The following is a 27,552-nucleotide window of genomic DNA, read 5'->3' as shown; positions in this document are numbered from 1 at the left end:
GGAAACAATGAAAGAAGGAGTCACAGAGAGGGTAGAAACAGTGAGACCATACAGGAAATGGGAGCACACAGGAAAAGAGACGAAGAGGAGCCTGGCCGAGGAAGAGTTAGAAAATCTGCAAGACTGCAGTAGTTCAGTGACAAATGATGGTGACTGATCTAGAATGCCAACATTGTCTCCACTCAAGAGAAGTGGATGGAGTTTATATCCACTTCAGTCAGAACCAAGACCTGATAATGGTTAGAGAGGAAGGGTGGAAGGGAAGGATTAAGGGCAGAGTGAAATGTCAAGAATGACTCCCAGGTTTCTGGCTTAAGCAATTGAGCAAATACAGAGTGGGAGCATTTATTGAGCTGAGGATGACAGGAGTATGAACAAATCGAGGCAGGGAACACAGTACTGATCGGTCAAAAGTGCTGAGTTTTGATCATGTTTAATTTGGGAAGGCTTTAAAGACATCCAAGTGGAAGTGTCTGTCTGGCAGTTGGTAATACTAATCTAGAGCTGAGAAGAAAGTTCAAGAGGAGGTAGAAATTGTCGGCAAATACTTGGAAGGTAAAGCCATTGAGAAGAATGAGATCTGAGGAAAGAAATGGAGAAAGCAGTGATAAGGGCCTAAGAATAAGTCCTGAGAAAATCCAACATTTAAACATGAGAGGAGTTAGCAAAGGAGATAGAGAAAGAATAGCTGAAAAGATTCTTCATCATCTCAACTAACCCAGGCTTATAATTTATTTGACTTACCTCCTCCCAGTAGCCCTTCCTGACTGGACTGAATGACTTCTGATTTTATCTTTCGCTCTTGAATTCAAAGAGCATTTCCCCAATCACTTGCCTTTACACTGCTTCATACCATTTTGTGTTATTTCTGTACATTGCTTTGCCAACTATATTGTAAGTTCCTGGACTGCTGCTGGAAGTAGTACTGAAAGAAGTATTCAAGCCTAAAGTTTAGGAAACACTTTTGGTAGGAGAAATATCAAAATCTCTAGGGAAAATTGGGTTGTCTCCCTTCTCCACAGTGTTTCTGCTGTGGAACAAAATGTGACAGCAGCTTGGAAGCAGCTACACAGTAGACAAGTATCTACTGGGAGACCTTTTTTTGGTATTCTTTATTATTTTTATTTATTTTGTGACATCAGTTGAAAAATGATTTTGCCTCTCACCCAGCATGTCCAAGGTGGAATACATATAGTGGTTACTGGTCAAAGTACCAGCAGGTCAAGTGAGATGCCTAATAACCAAAAGAATCTCAAAGGAAAAAAGATGACTAAGAATGGTGTATAGGCGGAGGGTCCAAGTGAAAAGGATTCTGGAAGCAATGTGCTACTCAGGAATTTGTGTACCTCAGTGGACAAGTACGTTTTTATCACATCTTAAATAAACTCTATTTGTGGTAGTCAGAATAACGGTTTCCCAAAATGTTTACATCCTAATCCCCAGAACCTGTGAAAATGCTACCTTTGTGGGCAAAATGGGCATTGCAGATTGAATAAATTAAAGACTTTGGGATGAGAGATTATCTTGGTAGGTCAAATGTCAAATCACAAGAGTCTTTATAAGAGGAATGCAGAGGCCAAAATCCCTGATGAACATAGATGGAAAAATCCTCAACAAAGTATTAGCAAACTGAATTCAACATACATTAAAGGGATCATATACCATAATCAAGTGGGATTTACTTCAGGAATGCAAGGATGGTTCAACACCCACAAATCAATCAACGTGATATACCATGTTAACAAAATAAAAATCATATGATCACTTCAATTGATATAGAAATAGCATTTAACAAAATTCAAAAATGATTTATGAGAAATTCTCAACAGAGTGGGTATAGAGGGAACATAACTCAACATAATAAAGGTCATATATGACAAGCCAACAGCTAACATCATATGGTCAAAAGCTGAGTATCTTTCCTCTAAGATCAAGAACAGGACATGGATACCTACTCTCACCACTTTTATGCAACATAGTATTTGGCAGTTGTAGCCAAGACAATTAGACAAGAAAAAGAAAAGTATCCAAATTGGAAAGGATGAAATAAAACTGTCACTATTTGCACATTACATGATATTATATATAAAAAACCCCAAAGACCACCAAAAAACTCTTAGAATAAATGCATTCAGCAAAGTTTCAGGATTTAAAAATCAATGCATAGAAATCTGTTGTTTCTATACACTGGTAACAAATTATCAGAAAGAGAAATTAAGAAAACAATCTCCTTTAGAGTTGCATCAAAAAGAATAAATTACCTGGGAATAAATTTAACCAAGGAGGTTAAAGACCTGTACAAACTGAAAATTATAAGACATTGATGACAGAAATTGAAGAAGATGCAAATATATGAAAAGATATTCCATGCTCTTAAACTGGAAGAATCAAATTGTTAAAATGTCCACATTACTCAAAGTAATCTACAGATTCAATGCAATCCCTCTCAAGATTCCAGTGGCATTTTTCACAGAAACAGAATAGAACAATCCTAAAATGTATATGTAACCACAAGACCCCAAATAACCAAAGCAATCTTAAGGAAGAACAAAGCTAGAGGCATCACTCTCCCAGTTTTCAAACTATATTACAAAACTGTAATAATCAAAACGTGTGGGGTAACTACACTTGCGGTAAACACAGCATAATGTATAGACTTGTGGAATCACTATGTTGTACACTTGAAACGAATGTAACGTTGTGTGTTACATACACTTCAATTAAAAAAAAAAAAAAACAGAGGCACCTGGGTGTCGCTCAGTCCGTTAAGTGTCTGCCTTTGGCTCATGTCATGATTCTGGGGTGCTGGGATTGAGCCCCATGTCAGGCTCCCTGCTCATCAGGGAGTCTGCTTCTTCCTCTCCCTCCACCCCTCCCCCTCACTCATTCTCTCTCTCTCTCTCTCTCTCAAAATAAATAAACAAAATCTTTAAAAACACACATTATGGTACTGGCATGAAAACAGACACATAAGTCAATGGAACAAATTAGAGAACCCAGAAATAAACCCACACATTTATGGTCAATTTATAACAAAGGAGCCTAAAATATGTTATAGCGAATGGATAGTTTCTTCAGTAAATGGTGTTGGGAAAACTGGACAACCACATGCAAAAAATGTAACTGGACCACTATCTTATACCATACACAAAAATTAACTCAAAATGGATTAAAGAGTTGAATTTGAATGTAAAACCTGAAACCATAAAACTCCTAGAAGAAAACATAGGTGGTAAGTTCCTTGACATCAGTCTTGAAGATGATTTTTGGCTGACTCCCAAGGCAAAGGCAACAAAAGCCAAAATAAATAAGTGGGACTACACGAACTAAAAAGCTGATGCACAGCGAAGTAAACCATCAACAAAATGAAAAGGCAGCCTACAGAATGGGAGAAAATATTTGCATATCATATATCTGATAAGCAGTTACTATCCAACTCAACTCAATAGCAAAACCAACAATCTGATTAAAAAATGGACAGAAGACCTGAATAGATATTTGTCCAAAGACGACATACAGATGGCCAACAGACACATGAAAAGACACTCAAAATCACTCATCATCAAGGAAATGCAAATCAAACCCACAATGAGATACCACCTTGCACCTGTCAGAATGACTTTTATCAAAAAGACAAGAAATAACAAGTGTTGGTGAGGATGGAGAGAAAAGGGAAACCTCATGCACTGTTGGTGGGAATGTAAATTGGTGCAGCCACTATGAAAAACAGTATCGAGGTTCCTCAAAAAATGAAAAACAGAACTACCATATGATCTAGCAATTCCACTTCCTGGTATTTATTCAAAGAAAATGAAAACACTGATTCGAAAAGCTATACACATCCCCACATTCACTACAGCATTGTTTACAATAGCCAAAATACAAAAACAACCTAAGTGTCCACTGATGGATGAATGGATAAAGATGTGATATACAAATACAATGGAATATTACTCAGCCATAAAAAAGAATGAAATCTTGTCATTTGTGACAATATAGATGGACCTTAAGGGCATTATGCTAAGTGAAATAAGTCAGATAGGGAAAGACAAATACTGTATGATCTCACTAATATGTGGATTCTAAACAAACCAACCAACCAAGCTTATATATAAAGAGAACAGATTGGTGGTTGCCAGAGGTGGGAACTAGGGGGTGGGCAAAACGGGTGAAGGGGTTCAAAGGGTGAAAACCTACAGTTTATATGTCATAGGGATGTAATACATAGCATGGTGACTATAGTTAATAATACTGTATTGCACATTTGAAAGCTGCTAAGAGAGTAGATCTTAAGGGTCCTCATCACAAGAAAAAAATTATAACTATGTATGGGATGGATGCTAGCTAGATTTATTATGGTGATCATTTTACAATCTATACAAATAACAAATCATGTATGTTATATATCTGAAACTAATATAATAGGATATGTCAATTATACCTCAATAAAAATAAATACTTTTTTTTTAAAAGAGGGATGCAGAAAAGTCAGAGAATGATGTGAGAAGCATAGAAACAGATTGAGTTGCATCACTGCCAGCCTTGAAAATGGAGGAAGATGCCAAGGAACACAGGTGCCCTCTCAAAGCTGGAAAAGGGAAAGAAATGGACTTTCCCTTGGAGCCTCCAGAACAAAGGAAGCCCTGATAACATCTTTTTTTTTTTTTTTTTTTTTTTTTTTTTTTTAGCTCATTTAGGGTTTGTGACCTCCCAAACCATAAGATAAGAAGTTTGTGTTGTTTTCAACCACTCAGTTTGTGGTAATTTGTTCCAGCAGTAATAGGAAAGTAATACACATCTTAAGTGGAGAAAGGAAGCTGTGCCCAGAGGGTCAAGACATTTGGCCCCGAGAAAGCGATATGCATCCAGAACATGATGGGAAGACATAGTGAGCCCAACATATTGAAACAACGAGAAAAATGGCAACAGTTTATATAGTATCCTAAAACATAAATAAAACCAACCAAACAAAAACATGCAAAATTTATATAGGTAAAACCCACTCTGCTATGTGCTATCATCGTCGTCATCATCATCATCATCATCACCATCATCACATCATCATCATCATCATCTTCAAATGGCCCTACTTTTGTTTAACTGAGATCATTTATTCATATACTCACTCATTTAAATATTTACAAAGGCTTCTCGTGTTTACTATTTCAGGGAACAGCACCAACATTCACCAAGTTAAATAGGTCATCCATGATTCCTTCCTCTCCCACGTCTCCACTGCCTCCTTGCATCCCTCAGTCAAAACAGTGACAATATCTTGTTGCTTCTACCTCTAAATTTTCTCCTCAGTATCTGTAGCCACTCCTCTAGTTCAAGCCACCATCACCCCCTCTAGGTTTACTGAAACAGCTTCCAACCAGGCGCCCTTTCCCCAGCTCTGCAAGCCTCCAACCGGCTCTTCATGTGCTGCAGCCAGGTTGATCCTTCGCAAACCCTCATCTGAGGACACCTTTCTACTTCCCTGCTTAAAACCCTAATGACCCTCCAGTGCCTTCAGGATAAAGCCCCAACTCCTCAACAAAGCTAACAAAGCCTGGTCGATCCCCTCCAGCCTCTCCTTATGACCCTCATACTCCAAACTTCTTTTAGACCCTTCAAGCATGCTCTCTCACCTCTGGGACTTTGCACCTGATGATCTATCTACATGCAACAATCTTCCTCCTCTTTTCTTCCAGACTCATTCCTACTTATCTTGATTCAATTCCTCTAAAAAAACTTCCCAAACTCCCTCCCTAATTTAGGTTACACAGCAATATATGCTTTTATTTTACTCTATACTTTCTCAAATAAGAACCTTATGGGGGTAACATTCTGCATTTCTTCTATTACTAGGTAGAAATTAGTGTTAAAATTAGTACCAGAATTACTCCTAAATACAATAAATGTTGCATTTATCACTAAAGAGAAAATGAAACAGTAATGAAGTAAATCTGTCGTACACTCATTTAAGGAAAAAGCAGCTTCCAAAGCAGATAAATATTTTCAAGAGAAAGAAGTAAGATTCTTACAGCTTCACAAAAACACCACATGTTATTTGCAAAATTATAAAGATTATTCATTTGTTGGGAATCTTTGCTTTTCTATTCGAAATTTTTCTCTTGCAATGTTTTGTAGTGATTCAACCTGAGTAACTTAATTTTTTGTTCAATAGAACTATTCATTGATCATAAAATTTTTAAAGAACTTAAAATCAGTTTGCCTTTATATATGAAAAACTAAAAAACTCTATGGAAAACATACGCATACACAAACACTAATAGAAAGAAATGTAAAAAACAACATAAAGCATCTATTAACAGGAAACTGCTCAAATAAGTTGTATTACATTCATACAGTGGATTCATTCAGCCACTTGAAAAAATAAGAGCTATATCTACTGATATGAAAAGATGCTATGTGACCAAAAACAATCTGCAGAACAGTATCTATAATTACGTCATTGGGAGCACAATGTTTTCTAAATTGGGGGAGGAAGGTATAAAAAAGAAAAACTTCTGAACACAGTCAAACAAGTTTTTCAACAGCCAATTTTATTTTTAGAATCCAAAATAGTAACGTCATCCATCAAGAGAAAATAAAAGTCATTATGTTTGAAACTATATAAAGTGAGCTCTTCGACCATAGTTAATTGTATACTGTTACAGAAAAGTATACGTTGTGTGACAATAGGCAGAAATCTCTATCAGTCAGCACTTCAGCAATATCTGTCATATGACTGATGGTCATAGTACTATAAATTCCTAAGATGCTTTCAACATCAAAGATGAAATTAACATTTAGTGCATATGCTACATTTTATTACATTCTAGTTCTTTGGAAATTAGCAATTTGTTGATAAAATAAATGGCAACTTTCTTTTAAAACAACGATGTATTAACATGAGAAAACCTTTTGTTTTTAGAAGGAGAAACACTAAAGAAATACAAATGCAATGACTGCCTTATCTTGTGAACATGCCCTCTGAGGCATTTCTTTATGGCAGTTAAATTTCAATTAAAAATTGTGAAACTGGAAGTGAGATAAACTTACTGACAGACTCAAGTTTCCTATTCTCTCAAATTCTATGTGATGTACATAGATGCACTGGCCAATTCTCCAAACACCATCAGACTCATTTAGTTTTTTAGTAATAGCATGTATATTGCTGACATTCTTCTCTTATCAGACACTTTGATCTACCGTCAAATTATTTCTTACTATTTTTTTATTAAATATTCAAAAATAAAACTGTGCCCATGGCAGAAATGAACCTGGGCCATACAAACAACTCTGTGCAGAGAAGTCATGTAACGGCATGAATATAAATGAAGGGCAGTGTGACCCACAAAAAACGGGGGTGGACTAAATTCCAAGTGGACTTAGTAGGTTATCTGCTTTCTCTGAGCTACAGTTTCCTCACCTATAACATGCAGATAACACCAACTACATTACAGGATTACTAAGAGGTTTAACATTAATGTAAGTAAAGGACCTAAAACACATACCTGCACCGTCTAGGTAATAATGTATTTGATAAATAGCAATAGTTACTATTTTTAGTGCTTACAGGTATTAAATTAATCAATGAATAAGAACTCATCACTGCCTCTGGCACTACCCTTACCTCTGTGCCTCTCAGTCCTTTGGGTGTAGCTTGAAACCTTTAATCCAAATTAAACAGAACAGAAATAGTAATAGCTATATGTCAGGCACTGTACTAAACTATTTACATGGATTATTTCATTTAATCCTCAAGACAATCCTCCCATCGATAAGGTAGGAACTATTATTAACCTTCTTTTACAGATTAGGAAATTTAGGCTCAGAAAGATTAAATAACTTGCCTAAGGTCACCGCATGGTAAACCCTGATTTCAGAGCCTGCATGCTTAGCAACTTTGCTATGCTAAAAAGAAATATTACTCTTAATTCAATAATGTCAAAATAGCAGACACCTACTATCCAAAGCTGTTAATGAATTTTTGAAACAGATGAATCAGACAGACAACTTGTATCAGAATTTATGCTAGAAGACTCTCACCAGTTTCCACTTTTTCATTCAAAGCCAACCCAATCTCCTCCCAAGGAAAATCCGAGGTGGCTAGAATTCCAATTCCTAATAATTTAAGCGCCAAGAAAGATGATCATATAGTAGTTCACCAACTGCTTATCTTCTGATAAATTAGTTATTAGCGCTCTTCACACGAGTAAAACAAAATCCAAAGTGTGACTTGGACTGGGCTTGCAAAAACCATCTCTTCACTTAAGGACTAGGTCAGCAACTCCGCCATGCATACCACAAAGCACTCTTAAATCCATAAAATTCAATTTGAAAAGATTAGTTAGGAACCAGGCGTGACTGCGTGAGGAAGGACGCCTTCCGAAAGTTTCCCCAGATTTCCAGGGCAATCTACAAGGCTTCCCTTTCTTTTACAATACAACCCCCAAGGCAGCCCTCCAAACTAAGGGGTGCAGCTGGGAAAGCAGAGCCCTTCCCGGATTGGAGAGAATAGAGAAGAGGCTGTAAACTTTCCCAGAGGGCAAAATAACCGTCTGTGTAGTTCTCTTTCCAAGGTCAGTGACTTCATTAATTCTTCCAAAGGGTGGTGTTGAGGACCTGAGTGACCCTATATGTGCTAGGCGCTTGGGAATGAGGGTGCCCCTGGAGATCTTCAACTAGCTTCAGGCTCTGATCCCTCTCTGGATTCTAAAGCAGACCGGTAACGGCCCGATACCTCTTACTCAATCTACTACTTCCGCACCTGTCCTTCCCCGGCCCCTGCACACCTGTTGCCCCTCTCTCTGCACCAAGGTGGGCAGGAGAGGGCAGGCAAAACTTCACCTTGACAGCCCCAGGAACCAATCAGAGGACGCGGCTCCCGCGGCGGGCCAATCGCAGAGCGTCTTGAATCCTGCAGCTTCGAGACCCAACCAAACAAGCGCATCGACTCGGCGGAGCGCCGAGGGTCTTCGAGCCCGCAGACTGAAGCGCAGCAGCCCCAAGAAGGCGAAGAAAGGCTCGCGAGGAAAAGAGAAGGCAGACAGGGAAGTACTCACCCGCCCTGGCGCGGGATGGTCACTTCTCCCTGCAGGGTGACATCTCGGTTCAATCTGTGCGAAGTCGGCACGCCCCAGACCAACCGCCGCCGCCGCCGCCGCCGCTGCCGCCTCCGCCTGGGTCTTAGGGCTCGCCGCGGTTCGCTGCCTGTTTCGAAAGGACCAATCAGAAGGCGGAGGGAGGGCGTGGCTGGAGGCCCCGCCCCGGCCGCCGGGAGCGCGCGACCTTCGCGCGCGTCTCAGTCAGTCCGGGGCGCCCCGCCTTCCACCGCTTGGAGTCTCCCAAGTCTAGTGGCCCAGCCCCGCTTTTCACCGAAAGGCGAAGTGGCTTGGTCACGGGGCAAGTCCCCCCATTTGGCCCCTCGGCGACCTCAACAGCCCCGATATTTGTCCGGATAGGCAGAAGAAGTGAATCGACGTCGCCTGTAAGCATCCTGGAGAGTTCCAGGGTTAGAGTTCAAGGGTGTTGCCCTGAGTCTTACCCTCTTCTGTTAAGAGCCCCTCCCAACCGTAAACCACTGGAGATCTGGCTGTACTGAGGGCGCCACGGTTTCCGGAGACAAACTGTCACCCAGTAGGAATGGGAGTCCTAAGCAGAAACCTTCCCGACAGACGTCCCGCTTCCTGTGAGTGTCGGTGTTGAAAGATGGAGAGGATCCTGTAGCTTTCGGCCACAACTGGAGGCAAACAGAGGATGTTGGCTCTTACTTCAGGAAACACACAAGATGGGGGGGGGGGGGAAAAAATTAACCTCATCACAATGAGGGACGCTTACTAGCTCGGAGGGGTGAAATAGAGCAAGGACTGGACTTCAGTGTAGCAGTAATTCGGTCTCTGATAACTAACTGTAATGGGACTTGTTAATAGTNNNGGCGGGGGGGGGGGGACTCAGTAGCCAAAAGCCTGGAGGTCCCTGCCTCTTAGTTCGATTTTGTCAGATCATGTCACCACTCTGGGCCTCAGTTTCCCATCTGTAAAATGAGGGCATTGATCTGGAATGATGTTCTCTCTCTAGAATTTATTCCTTCATTCAGTCATCAAAAACAATGGGCGCCTGGGTGGTTTAGTCCGTAAGCGTCTGCCTTGGGCTCAGGTCATGATCGCAGGGTCGTGGTATTGAGCCTGCCTGGGGCTCCCTGCTCAGCGGGGAGCCTGCTGCTCCCCCTGCTTGTGCTTGCTCTCTCTCTCTGTCAAATAAATAAAATCTTAAAAAAAAAACAAACAAACGAACAATGAGGTGAGGCGGTCCTGCTGCTGCTTTGCTGAGGAGACAAAAATGAAGAAGACAGTTCCTGCTTTCAAAGTGCTCACCAGCGTGGTAAAGGCTCAGTGGAGGTCTGCAAAGCAGGGGACACCTAACAGGCTTGGAAGGTGATGGTCAGGGGTTTGAAAGGAGCTGAGTTTTGAAGGGTGATTAGGAATCTGACAAGAGCAAGGATAATTGGGATTAAGGAGTACTTTCCAGGCAAAGAGAACACATGGTTCCAGAGATGTGAGAGCACCTGGAATGTTCTGGGAATAGTAGTTTTGAATGATTAAAGATTGGAGATTGGGAGATAGATCAAGCTGGAAGAGTAGGCACAGATGAAAGTTCTGGTAGATGCTGAGGAGTTTAGAATTTTTCTTGTAGTCGTTTGGGATTGGTTATAAAAAAGGAATGATATGATGGTATGTTTTAGAAAAAATTTTTCAAGGATTTTTGAAAAACGGAGTGAGACTGGCGACAATTCTAAAAACTAAAAGTTAACAATTACCTAAACTAATTCAAAAGAGATGGAAAGGAAGAAGCCTCTTAAGATGCTGACTGATCTGGACTTAGTAATCATGTGATAATGGTGTCACTCTAAGGAACACAGGGAAAATAACCATGGGGAAAGAAAACTGCACTTTGGTTTGGAGTGTGTTCAGTTGGAAGTGTGAGAGGAACATGCAGGTAGAGATGCTCAGAAGTGGTTTAATTGGTTGGTGCAGGAGAAACAGATTTGAGAATTTAATTCAACAAAATTATTGAGTACTTGACCCACACCAGACTCTATCCTAGCACAAAGGGTCCTGTTCTCACAGAACTTACATTCTGGGGTGGGTGGGTAAGATGGTCATCCAAAACTTGACATATAAGTGGGAATTGAACCTGATGCCCTATACTGGTTGCTCTTTCTTTTTTACTGAAGTTGATCCCAGAACCCTTTGATGCCCCTGACTACAATAGATCATTTTCACCTGTTTTTCAAATAAATGTATGTTATTATAGTGTTTCTGTTTAAAACTAAGGACAATTTGTCGTATTACTTCATGTAGCCAAATTTCAAAGTGGAGTTGTAGCTTTAAATTGGATTTATTGAGTACTAATATCAAAATCTGTACACTTCTCTACAGAAGTTTGATGAATCATTAGTCATTAGTTAACAATTTTTTCTTACATGTGTACTATGTGCCTAAACATTTGAATACCACTTACTAAAAATTGAAAGTATGCTATACTCATATATGTACATAAACACTCTGTGTGTATGTCTCTCTCACACATAGACACACACACACACACACACATCACACTTAATATTTCTAAACCATTTACTGAAACTTTGGCAGGGTATTTTATGCTTGCTTTCTTCTTATTCTCATTGTCTATGTGGTTTGTCTTGGTAACTTCTGTACCTTATAAAGATAGAAGAGAGGAGGAAAGTGAATCTTCAATCAAAAAGTCTAAGCAAATCACTTCTCTTTATGCCCATATCCCTCACTGGTTAAATGTGTACATTGGGTGAGGAGTTCTCTTCTAAGTTCTTTGATTCTTGTTGCTTTTCCCTTCTGTATAATAAGTAAGAAAGTTTCTTGTTGCTTTCTTAACCTCATTTTTACATGAGTTCCCTGTTAGTACCCCACTCCCTAAGTACACTCACCATCTTACCTATCTTGATTTTAACACTACAATTAGTAATTGAGGGTTCCACCTAATGAGGTAAAATCTACTTTCATGTGTAGATTTTCTAATTGGTGGTTAGGTTAATAGCTATATTGTAAAGGTTCTTACTTTACTTGAAATTGCCATGGTTGCAACACGCAGAGCAAGCCTCACCGGTCTGTTTTCATCAGATGATAAAGTCTATTAGTTACGATTTTACCAGAATTGTGAAGATGTGCCCCCACTTTAAGAAAGCACTATGCTTGGGGGCGCCTGGGTGGCACAGCGGTTAAGCATCTACCTTCGGCTCAGGGTGTGATCCTGGCGTTATGAGATCGCTCCTCTGCTATGAGCCTGCTTCTTCCTCTCCCACTCCCCCTGCTTGTGTTCCCTCTCTCGCTGGCTGTCTCTATCTCTGTCAAATAAATAAATAAAATATTTTAAAAAAAAAGCACTATGCTTGGAAATCTAAATTTTAAGTTATTACATTTGGAATAATCATTTATCTGATTAATCAAACAGAAGAGCCTCTCAAAATCATATACTCCTTGGATGTTGAGATATGATTTGGCTTTTTCACAGCTCTGCAAGAATGCTCTATTACTTAAAACATACTGTAGTTACAAAAATAAACTCAAAACGGATTAAGGACTTAAATGTGAGACCTGAAACCATAAGAATCCTAGAAGAGAGCACAGGCAGTAATTTTTCTTACATCAGCCGTAGGACCATCTGCGGTGCCTGGGTGACTCTGTCGGTGAAGTGTCCTGGGATCATTGACTATTATAAGGTCTTAACCACATGAATAAATCCACACCTACAGGATAAACTCCTAGCTCTGTCTACAGTGCCCCCTCAGTTCCAGCTCATTTCCCATCACTTTCCCTACAGATGCCTTGTAATCTGGGAAACACCAAACCACATCCAGTTCCTCAAACTGGATCTCTGCCTTGAGGCATACAGAAACTGGCTTCTCTGTCTGACGTGTCCTTTCTTTACCACCCCTCTCCCTTGCTGGGCCTGCAACTTCCTACTTTTCATTCATTAGCTCAATCCCTTGAGATGGTAGGTGCTGGTATCTTCATTTCACATTGGTGAAACTGAGGCTCAGGGTTGTGCTAAGGGTTGTCTCTCCCCAGATTACTTGTGCTTTTTTTTTTTTTTTTTTGACAGAGACAGCCAGCGAGAGAGGGAACACGAGGTGGGGGGGGAGAGGAAGAAGCAGGCTCCCTGCAGAGGAGCCTGATGTGAGGCTCGATCCCATAAGGCCGGGATCACGCCCTGAGCCAAAGGCCAGACGCTTACCGACTGCGCCCCCCAGGTGCCCCTATTTGTGCTTTGTTAACATCTGCACAACTCACCACCCTGTACTTTTGCTCCTGCCACTCCTTTCACCTTGAATCCCCTTCCCACTCACCCTCACCCAAGGAAGTTCTGGCTACCCTTCCAAGTCCAAGGGAAATGCCACCTCTTCCATGAGACTTGCCCAGTGACCCCATAGAACTTGCCTCTGCACTTCTTTGTAAACCCTCCCAGGCAGTTACTGTGTCCCTTTAGGGATCTTGTTCTTAGGATTCAAGTCTTCTTGTAGCATGTGGAATCCAACTAATGCTAGCCCCATCTCATTCCCTTTTCCACTATGTTTAAGACTTTGGGGTTGCTCTAATATTTTAATACAAAAAAACTTTGCATGCTAAGCAAGCTCCATTTTGTCTGACTTCAGGAGAAAGGGACATATAAGTCCATTACTTATAGAAGGTGTTTTATTGTATTCACCAAAGGATAATGGGGAGAAGAATGCAACAGTGTAACAATGAATGAAGGAAATGAACTAATTCCTGCTTTGGGGGAAGTATACAACAGCTGTGCACCCAGCTGTAGGAGTGTTTTCCAAAAGCAAAACAAAACAAACCAAAAAAAAAAAAAAAAAAGATTAATTATATGCACTGAAGCCAACAGTGCTTTTAAGAGAGAAAAGGGAATATCCCATAATGGAAGTTGTCTGCATTTGTAAATGCTGCTTGGAGACCCTAACTGTGAGACCCTAATTGCTTGAGAGAATACTTTACTTGAGAATCGTTAACTTTTCTATATGTTATCTCTTTGAACTTCAAAGAAAATAAATGATCCAAGGGCTATTACAAATAAATGAATATTCACCAGGGCTTCTTCAGGGATGAGAAAAACACCATTTGTGTTGTGAGAGTTCATCTTTTTTGTAAATTACCCATCACCCAACCCCCCCCCCCAACACACACACACCAGGCCCAATAGGGTGTCATTCACCATTTAAAGAAATAAGTTTGCATATTTTTCAAACTTTGCTCCAGAAGAAAATCCTGTTGCCTTTATGTTCAGTTTATTGCCAAAATTGAACACAACGCTTTGATATAATATATGCAATAAGGTTAGATGAAGAGCAAAATAGAAATCATCCCTATTTCAAGGAGAGAAGTGAAGAATGATCAATTTAATTAGGCAAACAGGGCATGCCAATTAGAATGAAAGAGTCCCTGAGGCCTTGTAAAATACAATGTAAAGAATGTAATCCTATCTAGCTCTATATTTACAACTGTGGAAGTTATGTAATTACTGCATAAATATTCATCAAAATTCTTTGTGAAACCAGGTACAAATGAAATAAAAGAAAGTTATACATCAGATTTATATTATGAGGAAAATAAAGAGCTAGATGCAGTTGCCCCTGCAAAGCTCATCACTGCACATCCCAGATTTCACAGAGAAGTGGGGTAAACTTGTGGTCATTTACTCTCCATGACATCAGCATCTCTGCATGGTGATGATTGAATGTCCGCAACTCAGTCAAGCGACCCAGGAGACAGGCGAAATGTTGAGGATTTTCAGGCTGATAAATCTTGCACAACTTTTGGAGCACATCAAGCAATGGTTCCTGAAGCTTCTCTACCGCCTCTCGGTCCTTTATGTATTGTCTGTCTGTTTTGAGGTTTCAAATAAAATGACAAAATTCAAAAGTGGAGAAGTATTTAATTTGGCATAATTATAGCAACAGTAACTTGCTTGCAATGTAACTTATAAATGTGCACTTTTAAATGTACAAATTGTTTAACTTGATGAATTTACACACACACACACACGTGATCATGACTAGTTCAAGATATAAAACATTTACTACCCCCCTAGAAGTCTCCCCAAATTCTCCTTCCAATCTGTGCCCCTAAAGGTAACCCATATGGTGGACATAAGCATCATTTCTAGTGGGTTTCTTCTAAGTAGCAGACTTGCTGGGTCATAGAGTATATATGTGTGTAACTTTAGTATGTATGACCAAAAAGTTTTTCTTTATTTTAATTATTTGTTTGGTTTTATGGTAAAACAAATAAAGTAACAACTAGCTTCTGCTTCGGTATTATGTATAAAAATGGTTTAAGGCTAACACTGAAATTATGATTTATAAATCATGAATGTGGCATCACTCTCAGATAATTAAAATAATCCAAAAATATAAGCAAATTTTATGCAAAGAGATATTCATTTTGACATTGTTTAAAACAACAACAACAAAAATGGGAACATCCTGGATATTCAAACATGGTAACAATTAAGTAAATGATTGTACGTCAATATGATGGATACATATATTTCAACAAACTTTTACTGATATAATTTTTTTTTTGAAAGAGGGAGGGGGCATGCATGTGCACTAAATCGGGGAGGGACAGAGGAGGAGAGAGAATCTCAAGTAGGCTCCATGCTCGGTTCAGACCCTAACAGGGGCTTGATCTCACAACCTGGAGATCATGACCTGAGCTGAAATCAAGACTCAGGCGCTTAACGAACTGAGCCACCCAGGTGTCCCATTACTGATATAATTTTTTAATGACATGGAAAATAAACTTTAAGACTTCCTCCGCTCATTCTCTATTCTGTTAAAAAAGTATGTAATTCCATTTAGGTCCCTGTTCAAATATCAACCCCTTGGAAAGCCTTTCCTGACCAGTAATTATAGTAACGTTCTGCTATCACTTTCTTTCCTTATATCCTCATCTCTATATTTTTCTTTTAGCATTACCACCTCCTGAAAATTATTTTTGTTTCCTCATTTGTCTTTCTCAACTACTGGATTGAAAGCTCCAAGAAGCTGTCTCCTGCCTGTTTCTTTACTGTTGTAACCCCCAATGTCAGGAACCATGTTTAGTGCATAGTAGGGGTTCAAAGTGCAATTATTCAATGAATGAGTGAGATGTTTAGAAAAAAGGCCAAGAAGAACTACACTGAAATATTAACAATGATTCCATTTGAGTGGTGGGATTACAGGCCATTTTACTTTTTCTTTGTGTTGCTGTGTCTTCCAGATTTTCTTTAAGAAACGTTATTACTATCATACTGGAGAGGGAGTAGAACAAACAAATGGCAGAAAAATAAAAATGCAGCCACGAAATTACCTGGAGAGAGGATAACAATTGCTGTAAGCAGAGCATACTCTTCCTGAGTCATCTTCAATTCTGCAATGCTTTTATAAAAGCTAAACATAGGTGCTATGTACTCATCTGAGATACCTATGGGGGAAAGATGAAAAATTGCAGAGGCATAATCGAATTTCTGAATGACTGAAAAGTGTAAAACTACAAACATGTTGTACATACATGCACATGTTAATATTTATGCACAAATGCGTAAATAATGACTATATATTATGTGTCCAGTCAAAGGCAGGTCATTGTAAAGAAGGTCAGTTAACAAAACCCTCAAAATACCACCTCATCAGTGATTAGTGTGTCCCTGATTTCAGCAGTACCTTTGTTTCAGTCACTACAGTCCGACAATAAACGATAATGTTCTCAAATTGCCCAAAGAATCCCCCAACTTCACCATTTTCTACATGGGGTTTGGTTAATCTTTTTCATATTAATATCTATAACCAAGGTATAGGTAGCATCTTAAACAACCAACAAAAAATTATTGTTCTTAAGCCCAGAAGTATAAACATCTCCACTTAGTACATAAGCTAGGGTTCTTCTCAGAGTTCCATTGCCTACTAGGGCATAGGTAGTTGGCTGTTCTCTTCAAAGACAATATGTCCAAAATCAAAAATACCATGTACAGAACTAAACTCCTCATCATCCTCCAAATCCATCCCTTTCCTGGTATTTCCGTTCTCAGCGACTGATGTCTTCACCCATCCAGCTGCCCCTGCCTGACAACGGAGACTTGTCCCCCTCTCTAACTCGGGCAGGTGCTGAGTCTTATCATTCAAACTGCTGCCTCGCCCTGGGTGCTCCCTCTCCTCTCCATGACATCCAGAATTGACTTCATCTAAGTCCTTATTTCTCTTCATCTGGATTACTACACTGTCTCCTCACTGGTTTTCCTGTCTTCAGTTCAGTCCCAGAATCACAAAATTCAAATCACACCCTGTCCCCCCAATTCTTACAAACCTTCAAAAACTCTCAGAGGCCTTTGTCATAAATGTCCCCTGCCTATCCCACCACCCACTACTTACCTACATGATAATAATAGTAGGATCCACATTTATTAAGCACTCATTATGTATTAGGCATTGTTCCAAGCACTTCTTATGCTATTATTCATTCAATCTTCCTAATACCCCATGAGATAAGCACCGAGAAGTTATATAATTTGCCCACAGACACACAGTTGGTGAGAGGTGGAAGCAGGATTCGAACCACAGCTAGCAGGCTCCAGAGTCCTGGCTCTTAGCTGTCACTAAGCTGCAGGACCTTACTATCACACAGCCTTTACTCCAGCCATGTTCAGCCACTTGGTGCTCCCTAAATAACTCACACTGCCCAGTTTTTATATTCTTTCTAGTTGGAATATCATCCTTCTCCTTTAATCTAGCTTGCACCTCTTCGTAATTTAAGACTCCTTTAAGACTTCCTCCACTCATTCAACAAATATTAATTTTGTGCCTGTTCTGTACGTGGCTCCACTCCAGAAGAGCTTTGACTAGGGAATTATAGAGAAAATAAGGAGGAGAAGAAGGAGGAGGAAGAAGAAGAGGAGGGGAGGAGAAGGAGGAGAAGAAAAAGACCATGGGAATAATAAAAAAAAAAAGACTGTGATGTGATTTATGGATGAATTAAGATGAGGATGAATTTCCCAGAATTGATCTACACTAAAAAGACTGCTCTATTCTAATCCAGACCAGACCGAGAGCCGTACAGCTTTGGCCAAACCAAACTAGAATACAGTTGGATTCCAGAAATAAAGACAATTATCATCTAATATTATGCTTCACAGAATCAGAAAGCCTTCAGAATCAGACAGTCTAAATCCTTACCTTTAGAATAATCTAGAGTCTTCCCAAACTGAATCCCTGGCCTTTCTCTCTTTTAGTCAAAATACCACACTTTTCTTCCCCTTTGACTTTTGATCTTTTAATCAATCCCTGTGGGCTGTCTTAACAACAGTGTCTTTGTTCAGCAACTTGGGTGTTACATCATGTGGAAGAGTCCAGCTTTTACAGATTGAACTGAATACTCATGACTAAACTAGATACAACTTAAAAATGCAGAAGGTTGAAGTATATGAGCCTGGAAATACCGGTCCTGGTTCCCAAAAACATAGAGGTTAAGAGTTAGTGAGCTAGCTCTGAATTTGAAATCTGACCTATGACTTGATGTTGGTTACAGTATGTAAGCTTCCATAAGCCTCAGTTTCTTCATCTGTGAAATGTGAATTATATCAATAGCCTCACATGAGATAATTTATGTGGCATGCTTAGCATAATGCCTGGTTGACAGCAAACCCTCAATATATGTTACAGCAATACTATTATTGTTATTCAAGAAATTGGATCAATTTTAGTACATTAGTTCATTTTTATCTCAGGTCATCTTAATTTTAGTTAGATTAAACTCACTTACTTTTGTGTTTACAAAGCTATGTTTTTGTTCTGTTTTTACATTCTGCACTTTCCTAGAGATGAATACAAATTGGCTGATCAGTGATTTGCCTCGGTATTTTTCTAGGTGTTAAAGCTAAACTAAGATCTATATTTTCCTGGTAAGGTTGTTCTTTTTTACTCTAAAGAAGAAAAATGGCAGTATCTGGGCTTTCCTCGGCATTCAGGGACTACACCCACCATCTGTGACTACCTGACATAATAACTCATGACCATGCTGGTTTTTAAAATAGTATACAAGGATCCGGCGATAATATTAAAGGCGGCTGATTTGAAAATATTTAATTTTTAGAAATCATCTTTGACTACCTAACTTCCTATTCTGTCTTTCTAAATCCCCATTAACCTTCCAAAAATGTTACCTCCATTAGCTATCTAATTATAGCCAATACTTTTCAGGAAAAAAGAGGTAAAGATATTTGTTATGATTGTTCATGTTGTATGTATTGTACAAGCTAACAGTGAACATAGTGAAAATGTAGAAAATAATAGAATTTTTAAAAAAATACATTTCCTACAGTATAGATCAAATATAAATCTGCTTTTAGAATTGGAGTTAATAATCAGAATTAACCACAGCACCATCAACAAAGGGGTGTTTTAAGTGTTTATAAACCAGCAATTTCTAACCTGAGAAATGTAACAATAATATCATTCCGAAGGGACAATCTTTTCTTGTTTCCCTCCCTCCTCCTTTCTGGAGATTTGCTTCAAGTTTTTCTTTTTTTTGCTCTTATGCCCAATTAGCTAATTTTTGGCCACAAGGGGGGGCTATTTTCTAACTTAACGGCAAAGACTACTGTGGGAAAGGGCAGAGTCGTAAAAAAATAAAGTATGTTTCTGCTCCTCTGTTTCTTGTTTTGTCTTTTTTAAAGAAAGAGGTATGTAACTGATAGATTGTTCAATAACCATAAATAGCCTTTGAAGGAAAAACTACTTGATAGAATTAACTCGATGCTATTTTAAGTTATTTTGAATGTAAATGTCTTTTGGTTCTTAATTAACTTCCAAGTTTTGATTGGGAACAAAAAATAAAGCAGAGGGATGTGTGTGTGAGATACAAGAATACATATTATATAAGACACCATTCCTGGTATTTTAAATACCTCTATCTGATTTATTATAATTGATGGGATCGAGATAGACCAAGAATCTTACAAAAAATGATCCTTTTTGCTCAAAATCACTTAATTTACATTTTCCTAGAAATGACACCGCCTCATAGCATAGAAGTTAAGGTATAAGTCTCTGACATGCCCTACAAAGCAATGTTTGCCTTCTGCTTTCCTTTCAAACTAAGCTCTCTCCATCCCAGTAGTTTCCCTATGAGCTAATGACACCAACTCTTGGTTCCTGAAGCTGATTCACATCACTGTCTACACAACTTCTCTACCTCCCCCTCCTCCCCAGTCTCATGGCCAATGTACAATGGCAGAGGCAGACTGAAGCTCCAGCCCATTTCTCTTGTCAGAGGCTGGTGTAGTCAGCGGCAGTACAATTCTGGCCAATGAGACAAAGGGGGATCTCCTCAGGAGGTCTCAAGGAAGATTTCTGTACTCAGGAAGTGGCCATTAAGTGTCTCCATTAAGTTTCTTTTTCTTTTGGCCACCGTTGCATCTGGATGTGATGCCTAGAAATGCTGTGGCCAGGAAGAGAATCAGCCTGAGGGTAAAGCCAATCCACCAAGGATAGCAGAGCAGAAATTTGAAAAAGACCTGTCTCTCTGATAATGTGTTGAGCTCCTTCATTAACCAATTCTGCCACCATCTTTCCTCTGGGTTTCTCATTTGAGCTAATGTCCTTACTTTTGAGGCCATATTGAATTGGATTTTCTGTAATCATCAGCCAAGGGTATCCTAACAGATAGTTCCTCTAACAAATAAGATACATTTTTTAAGTCTTCCTGCTTTTTGCCTGAAATATAAGGCAGAATCCCTGTTAGGCTAGGACACACCACCCATGTTTCAAGGCAACATTCAAATTTAGTTGTTTCCTTCTCTAGGTTCATTTCTGTTGCATCTATCACAATTCATATCTCTCACTCCCAATAGAGTGTGAAATACCAGAAAAAATTCTATGAGAACAGGAACCAACGCTGTATTCCCAGTGCCTGGCATACCGCTTGACCACTAAAAGGTGTCCATAGATGCTTCTCATTCATCTCTGTATCCTCAGTAACCAGCATGCTGCTGGAGACATGGTAGAGATTAGCAAATGTTTGTTAAATTGGGCAATATTCTGTTTTGCTAGTTCCCTGCAACAAAGATGACATAGTTTTGAGACAGGATGGGGCAAGGGATGCCCTAAAGACAATGGAAACATTCTCATGGTATTAAGAGATTGGACCCTATCCTCTATTTCAACTGCTAAATCCTACCCAGTGAATCATTTGTGCCATACTGATGGCCTTAAGTAAAAAGCTGCCATCAAATTAGCAATTCAAAAAATAACTACTTATAATATAAAACATTTAATATGAAATATTTAATAAATACCATGCTTCCCGTTAGTCCTAGTGGCTAAAGGTTATGTGGCTAAATTAGATCTCACTGGTGTTTAGGAGTTGCCGGGGTTTGGATTGTCAAGTTCCAGATTCATCTCAACAAAATTCACCAATTTTTGTACCCCAACTGTGTCCCAGGCACTGTGATAATACTGGGAACAACATTCTAGCAGTCAACAGATTAATGGAAGAAACAGACACATAAATAAATACATATTGTCCAATACTGGGCAAGTATAAAAGGCTTAGGGAATACAGCTGAGAGCCAATGAAAATGCTAACTCCAATATTAATTTAATTCTTTCTTTTATTTTGAAAATGCCTTTTTCCTACACTTTGAACCTCAAATTTGTCTATGCCAAAATTACATGACCACTTTGAAAAGCCAAATGGTTAAGAACTCCAAATTTTGACTTATGCATTTGCTTCTCTTATAAATATTCTTTTTTCTTAACTTTTCCAACCCCTTTTTCAACGTCAGTATCTGAACTGATAATCAGCTTACATCAGCTTCTTTAGAAAAGTTAGTTCTTACAATTGTTTTCATTTGTTGCCAAAGCTAAAGCAATGAAATCGTGTATATTTAAAGAGCAGAAAAATAAGCACAGTATACGGCACCGAGTATACTCGCTACAGCTCCATCATGCTAACAAGGGTCTCTCATTTCTCTGACCTCCCTGATTCTATTCACTTTATCATTTACCTAAAGCCAATTTCAAATAGCTATCTGCTCCTTACACGCTCTCTCTCAAAGGACAGGAACTGTGTATTACTAGGTCTTTGCATTCCCTACTAGCTGATAGTAGAGCAAATATTAGACTACGGTGAGTGACAGGTGCAACGTATAGAAAGAACACCAGGCTTTGAGTTGGATCACCTGCGTTCATCTCCTGGCAATCTGCTGATTAGCTGTGTGACGTTGGGCAGGTCAATTAGCTTCTCTAAGCCTGTTTCCTTATCTATAACATAGGAGCATAACACCCACCTCTAGGGGCCATTGAGAATACAAACAAGATGATGTGTATAAAAGCAAACCATTGCACTGTCATCCTGATAAACACAACTGAATTGAATATTTCATTTATGTCTGTTATGGGAATCAAAAAAAGTCCAAAAAATATCATAAATTTCAGAGGTTATTTATATTTGAAGTTAACAGAACAAGTTGCATTGGTCTGTGAAGAGTTATTGTTCATTTCCTTAATGTTAAAATGTAAACTCATTCAATGTTAGCAATTTCAGTGCTGTCATATTTTATGGTATCATATGATTATTCCTAGTTTTAATAAATATTTAAGCTTTAAAACCTACTTTGCATAATAGTACATTAGGAATAATATAATTGAGGCACTAGAATTATATAGAAATAGCTCAACCACAGGTTATGTCAGACATAATGTTCTGAAGCCTCAATTAACATAAATAAACACCATAACCCTCATTAAGGAAATGTATCTCAGGAGACAGTACTTTTGTGTATGTAATTGGGATTTAATAATAGCAAACAAAAGACTATGAATTTGAAGAACAAGAAAGGAAATTTCACGTTATATTCTTTAAAGAGTTCTGTAGGCATAGACAGGACAAATTTGAGATGCTATGTTTCTCTAGAATTAAATGTACAATAGAAAGAAGAATGTGTTATATTTGCATAAGAATAAAAAGTTACTCTGAAAGGTCATCTTGCAAGATCAGGTTTTTATGTGGTGTGTGGAAGAGGCAATGTTCTGAAAATCCATTGGGAGAAGCAAATTCATAAATATTAATAAATGGAAGCATCATTATAGATAATAAAACACGAAGCAGCATGTGAGTTTGGATGGTTTTTATTGTCACAATATGTGGCTGATGTTTAGGTAAAGTAATGTACTTGCGAACTAGAGGCATGCATATTTATTTATACAGTTTGTATTCTGGAAAACTTCATTCTTGAACTTTTCTGCAACTTGCAAAATCGCAAGTTCTGAAACCTATGTTAATCAAGCAAGGGTTTTTTTTTTTTCTATTTTATTACCTGTATTTAACCTGCAAGACCCTCACCACTTCTCACCTAGTTATTGCATTGATTTCTTTATAGACTTGTCTCAATCCCTCTAAAACTCCCTTCATATTACTGCTTGAAAGACCTTTCTATAGTACTCCTAGGGTCATGTTACATCTGCTCAGTACATTACAAAGACTCCTCATTATACAAGAACTACATTAAACTATTTTTATGGTGTTCGATGTCCTTAAATATCTAGCATTTACTACATTTCACCTTCAGAAATACTATTTTTCAGCAATATCAAGGTATTTGTGAGTCCAACACATGGACGCTCTCTCACATCTCCACCACTTTGCACCTGCAATTTCTATATTATTATTTAATGACTATAGCTCTTGGAGTGCCTTTCTCAGATTTTTGTGGCTTGACGAGGTCTTAACTATCCTCCATGATTCACTTGTCAACTTTGTAAGCCTTTTCTGACTCAGCAAGTAGACTCAGGGGAGGCAAACACATCTTTCTGCTTCAATTTCATTTCATAGTCCCTGTTACACTGTACATTGTTTTGGAAACCTTTGCTTATACCTCTTCCCCATTAGTCTGTAAGCTCCTGGGGGACAAAGATCCTATTTCCTCATCTCCATACCCTCAATTATTATACAGTGCTTGGCACAAATCAAGTATTCAATGTATATTTGTTGAACAGAAAGATTTCCTTTATTGTGCCTATTGATTAGTAACTCATTTCCCCCTCCTACTCAGTGGGCATAAAGTTTCAGTTAAGCAAGATGAATTATCTGCTATACAACATTGTTCCCTGTAGGCAACAATGCTGAATTGTACACTTAAAATTTTGCTAATAGTGTAGCTCTCGTGCTAAGTGTTCTTATCACAATAAAAATAAATCAAGATACTCTAGGAGCTGCCCAAGTGACTGGCTAAACCAGCAGTCAGAAAAATTGATTAGTTAAGAGAAGACAAGCAGTAAGACTAATAGAACTGAATGGTGCCTTTGAGGTTACCTGATTCAACCCTTCTCCCTCACCCCTAGCCTCCTGATGGATGGACAGATGAATGAACACACACACACACACAACTATACATCCCAGAACATGTAAAATAAAATCTTGTCCAGAATAAGAATCCATATTTCTTGATAATATACTGTCTTTCAAAGGGTGAAAATCTCCAACAATATATTTCTCAGACTCTTTCCCTTCTTTCCATTTCTTCCGGGAGCATGTCCTTGAAACTGAGAGTTGTCTCCCATCCTGGCTTATCCTGACATTGTTGCAAGACTCGTAAAACATGACTGATGTTTTCCCTCCCTTGCTCAAAAATTTTCAGTGTTTCCCTATTTCTTAGAAAATAAAGAATAAAGCCTTTAGCCTAGAATTGAAGGCCCTCAACCATTTGATTCTGACTTTTAAAAAATTCTATTTCCCTTTGATGTAACCCTTAATCCAATCAAACAACTATTCATTCTTCTTTGTGTGCATAACCTGAGCTTTCTTGCCTCAGTCCTTTGTTTCTACTGGTCCTTCTCTCTCGTACCTCCACACTGAATATTCATACCTAATATCATTCAAGGCCCAGCTTGCCAATGAAATCTGTCCAGAGCCCTACCAACTAGAAGTCACCCCTACCTCATTTCTCTTCCACATTTTATTATAACTATTAATGTACAGTTCATGTCTTCCTACTAGACTATAAGCTTCCTAAGAGAAGGAGCATGCCTGATTCCTCTCTTTCACTACCTCCACAGTACCTTGCCCTTAAATATATGTTAAACTAATAAATCAATGGCTATATATGAATAATGCATCTTTTTTTAAAATGTGTATTCTTTAAATCTATCAATGATGATAATTATGCTGTCAGTGCTTATGAGAAGAAAACACAACAACTACGGGATGGCTGCTTTTAAAAAATAATTTCCAATTTTTCAATTATTTTCCTTATATTGCAAGTGCAGGACTTCCTAAAAACTTTCCATCCAATCTCTATTCTAAAACACTGATTTTATAAGTATTTAAAATTGTTCTAGTCATTCATGAAAGGATACTACTTTGGGAAGAAAGGAACCTGAGCCATCATTTCATCTCATTTCATCATTTCATCCCTCCCCTCGCAATCCATGTATACAGTATCTCAGGAAAGTAAAAACTTATCCTATTTTAAGACTCTTCTAAGGTAAATTACACAGAATTCCTGGAAATTTATTCCAATGTTTCCTAGCCCGTTCTGTCACAGTATTCCTTGATAATAAGTTCAACTCATACTACTATTTCATTTTGTCTCTTGAGAGGTCATGTAGCATAGCAGTGTAGACACACGGCTTCTGAAGTCAGACTTCCTGTCTGTCTCAGGGAAAGTTATTAACAACACCCTGTGTCAGTTTCCTCATCTATTAACTTTGAATAATAATAGTACTTATTTCATAGGACTTTGCAAGGATTTGAAGAAATCATACAGGTAAGGTATTTAGAACAGTGTCTAAAACCTAGTAAATGTTGTATAAATATTGCTATTAATAATTCATTTTATTTTACTTTGAATAGAGAATGGATAATAGTTTGATCCATATTCATTCATACATGAAGGTTTTGAACAAATGAATTTTTTTGACTGAATAATCTTAGCTCCTGTGTACTATGTTTTTTATCAGACTAATTTTTCAAACTTTAAAAAATTCCTCCTTTTGCCCTTTATCTTAATATAGGGCAAAGAGTATTTTTGGTATTTTGCTAATACAACAAGGATTTTTGAACCAACCCTCTAAAGATCTCGTCTATTTAACACATAGCTTTTTAGAGCCGTTCTCCGTACTAGTCGCGATGGACACATAACCTTGCATAGGATAGGCAAGAAGCCTGCCTTCATGTCATGTACAAATTCTTACTTGCAGGAGCAAATTTCTTTACCATTAACCAAATCACTTACCACTCTTCCGAACTCTTTCTTCCAATAGGTCAGCATGTCCAGCTGGAAGTTTCTTATTGAAAATCTCAGCTGAACGGAGGCACATAGCTTCAACTGCAGACCCTTTCAGCAAAGCAATCTGATCTTCATGGTCCAAAGTCTGAAATCCTGGAGGAAGATGATAATCAAATCAGTATGAGGGAATTGTGAATTCTATATAACAATATTTCATCATCACTATCATCCCCATTGATAAGGCATTTCCATAAAGTGATTTTATAATTGTTTTAAGATTGGTCAGATCAACACCAAAAATACATATTATGGCAGAACAGTCTGATCCAGATGAAGCAACCCTCAGAAATTACAAGCAAATAGATTCTCTTTGAGCCATTATGTTAGTCACTTCTGGTGTCATAAGGTCAACTCTGCAGAATGGAAGCATCCACAAACCAGAAAAAAATCTTTACATGTATCCAGACATTCAATGGAATATTTGTCTGACTCATTAGTCAATCTGGAGAATGGGGGCATTAACAACAAAAAAAAAAAAACAACACCAAACAAACAAGGTCATGTTAAGATGTCTGTTCTGAGCTCCGCACTGTATCACTCAGGGTAGAAAAAAATCAGAGAAATATGGGAATGAATTGATAACCTGAAGGAACATAACACCACTTGGAAAATCCAAAGTCCTTATCCTGGCTTATATACCACAGTCCCCAGCAGCCTCTCTGACATCATTTCTTCCTCGTCCTTCCCCTCACTCACTGTGCTCTAGCTACACTGACCCTTGACTCTGCTGTGAACATACAAGCTTGCTTTGGGGGTAAATGCCCTTCCCCAGCTGTCCCCATGTCTCACTCCCCCACTGTATGCAGATCTCTGCTTCAAGGTAATCCTACTAAAATAATACTCCCCAGAATTCACTGGTTCCTACCTGCTTTATTTTTTATTCATAGAATTTACCACTACCTGACATAATACATTTATTTGCATATTTGTTAATTTTCTGCCACATTGTCACATCTAATAGAGTATAAACTTCTTGGGGGGCAGAGACTGCCATTTTGTTCACTTTTGTAGCCCCAGTGCCTGGCACATAATTGATATCCAAGAATTATTTGTTGAATAATTGGATAACTGAATAAATGGGAAACAAACACAAGATCCTATGTACAGGTATACACACATGCATACAACACATTAAGGATAAACTAATACTATCAGGGTCCAAATGATTAGAAAAGTATTAAATAACAATGGGAGTTTAGA

The 27,552-nt window shown here is 38.5% G+C and overlaps 2 protein-coding genes across 5 annotated transcripts in view; both read right to left on the bottom strand.

The window, feature by feature from the left end:
* Positions 1-9,172, bottom strand: part of GAS2L3 (growth arrest specific 2 like 3) — a 36,098-nt gene extending 26,926 nt beyond the window's left edge. The window contains exon 1 of the mRNA XM_008705714.2: positions 9,054-9,172. The gene's annotated coding sequence lies outside the window, so the exon portion shown is untranslated. The remainder of the gene's footprint in view (positions 1-9,053) is intronic.
* A 5,139-nt stretch (positions 9,173-14,311) lies between these two features.
* NR1H4 (nuclear receptor subfamily 1 group H member 4) overlaps positions 14,312-27,552 on the bottom strand; it is a 49,542-nt gene continuing 36,301 nt past the window's right edge. For all 4 annotated transcript variants that reach the window (XM_008705715.1, XM_008705717.1, XM_008705718.1 and 1 more), the window contains exons 7-9: positions 26,299-26,445; positions 16,383-16,496; positions 14,312-14,913 (exon numbers count right to left, since the gene is read on the bottom strand). In XM_008705715.1, the coding sequence (XP_008703937.1) occupies positions 14,675-14,913; positions 16,383-16,496; positions 26,299-26,445 (500 nt within the window). In that variant the 3' untranslated portion in view covers positions 14,312-14,674. The remainder of the gene's footprint in view (positions 14,914-16,382; positions 16,497-26,298; positions 26,446-27,552) is intronic.

This window comes from Ursus maritimus, unplaced genomic scaffold, assembly GCF_017311325.1.
Source record: "Ursus maritimus isolate PB19 unplaced genomic scaffold, ASM1731132v1 scaffold_21, whole genome shotgun sequence".
Classification (NCBI taxonomy): domain Eukaryota; kingdom Metazoa; phylum Chordata; class Mammalia; order Carnivora; family Ursidae; genus Ursus; species Ursus maritimus.
The sequence above is the reverse complement of the archived record's forward strand: the minus strand, read 5'-3'. Positions and strand labels throughout refer to the sequence as shown.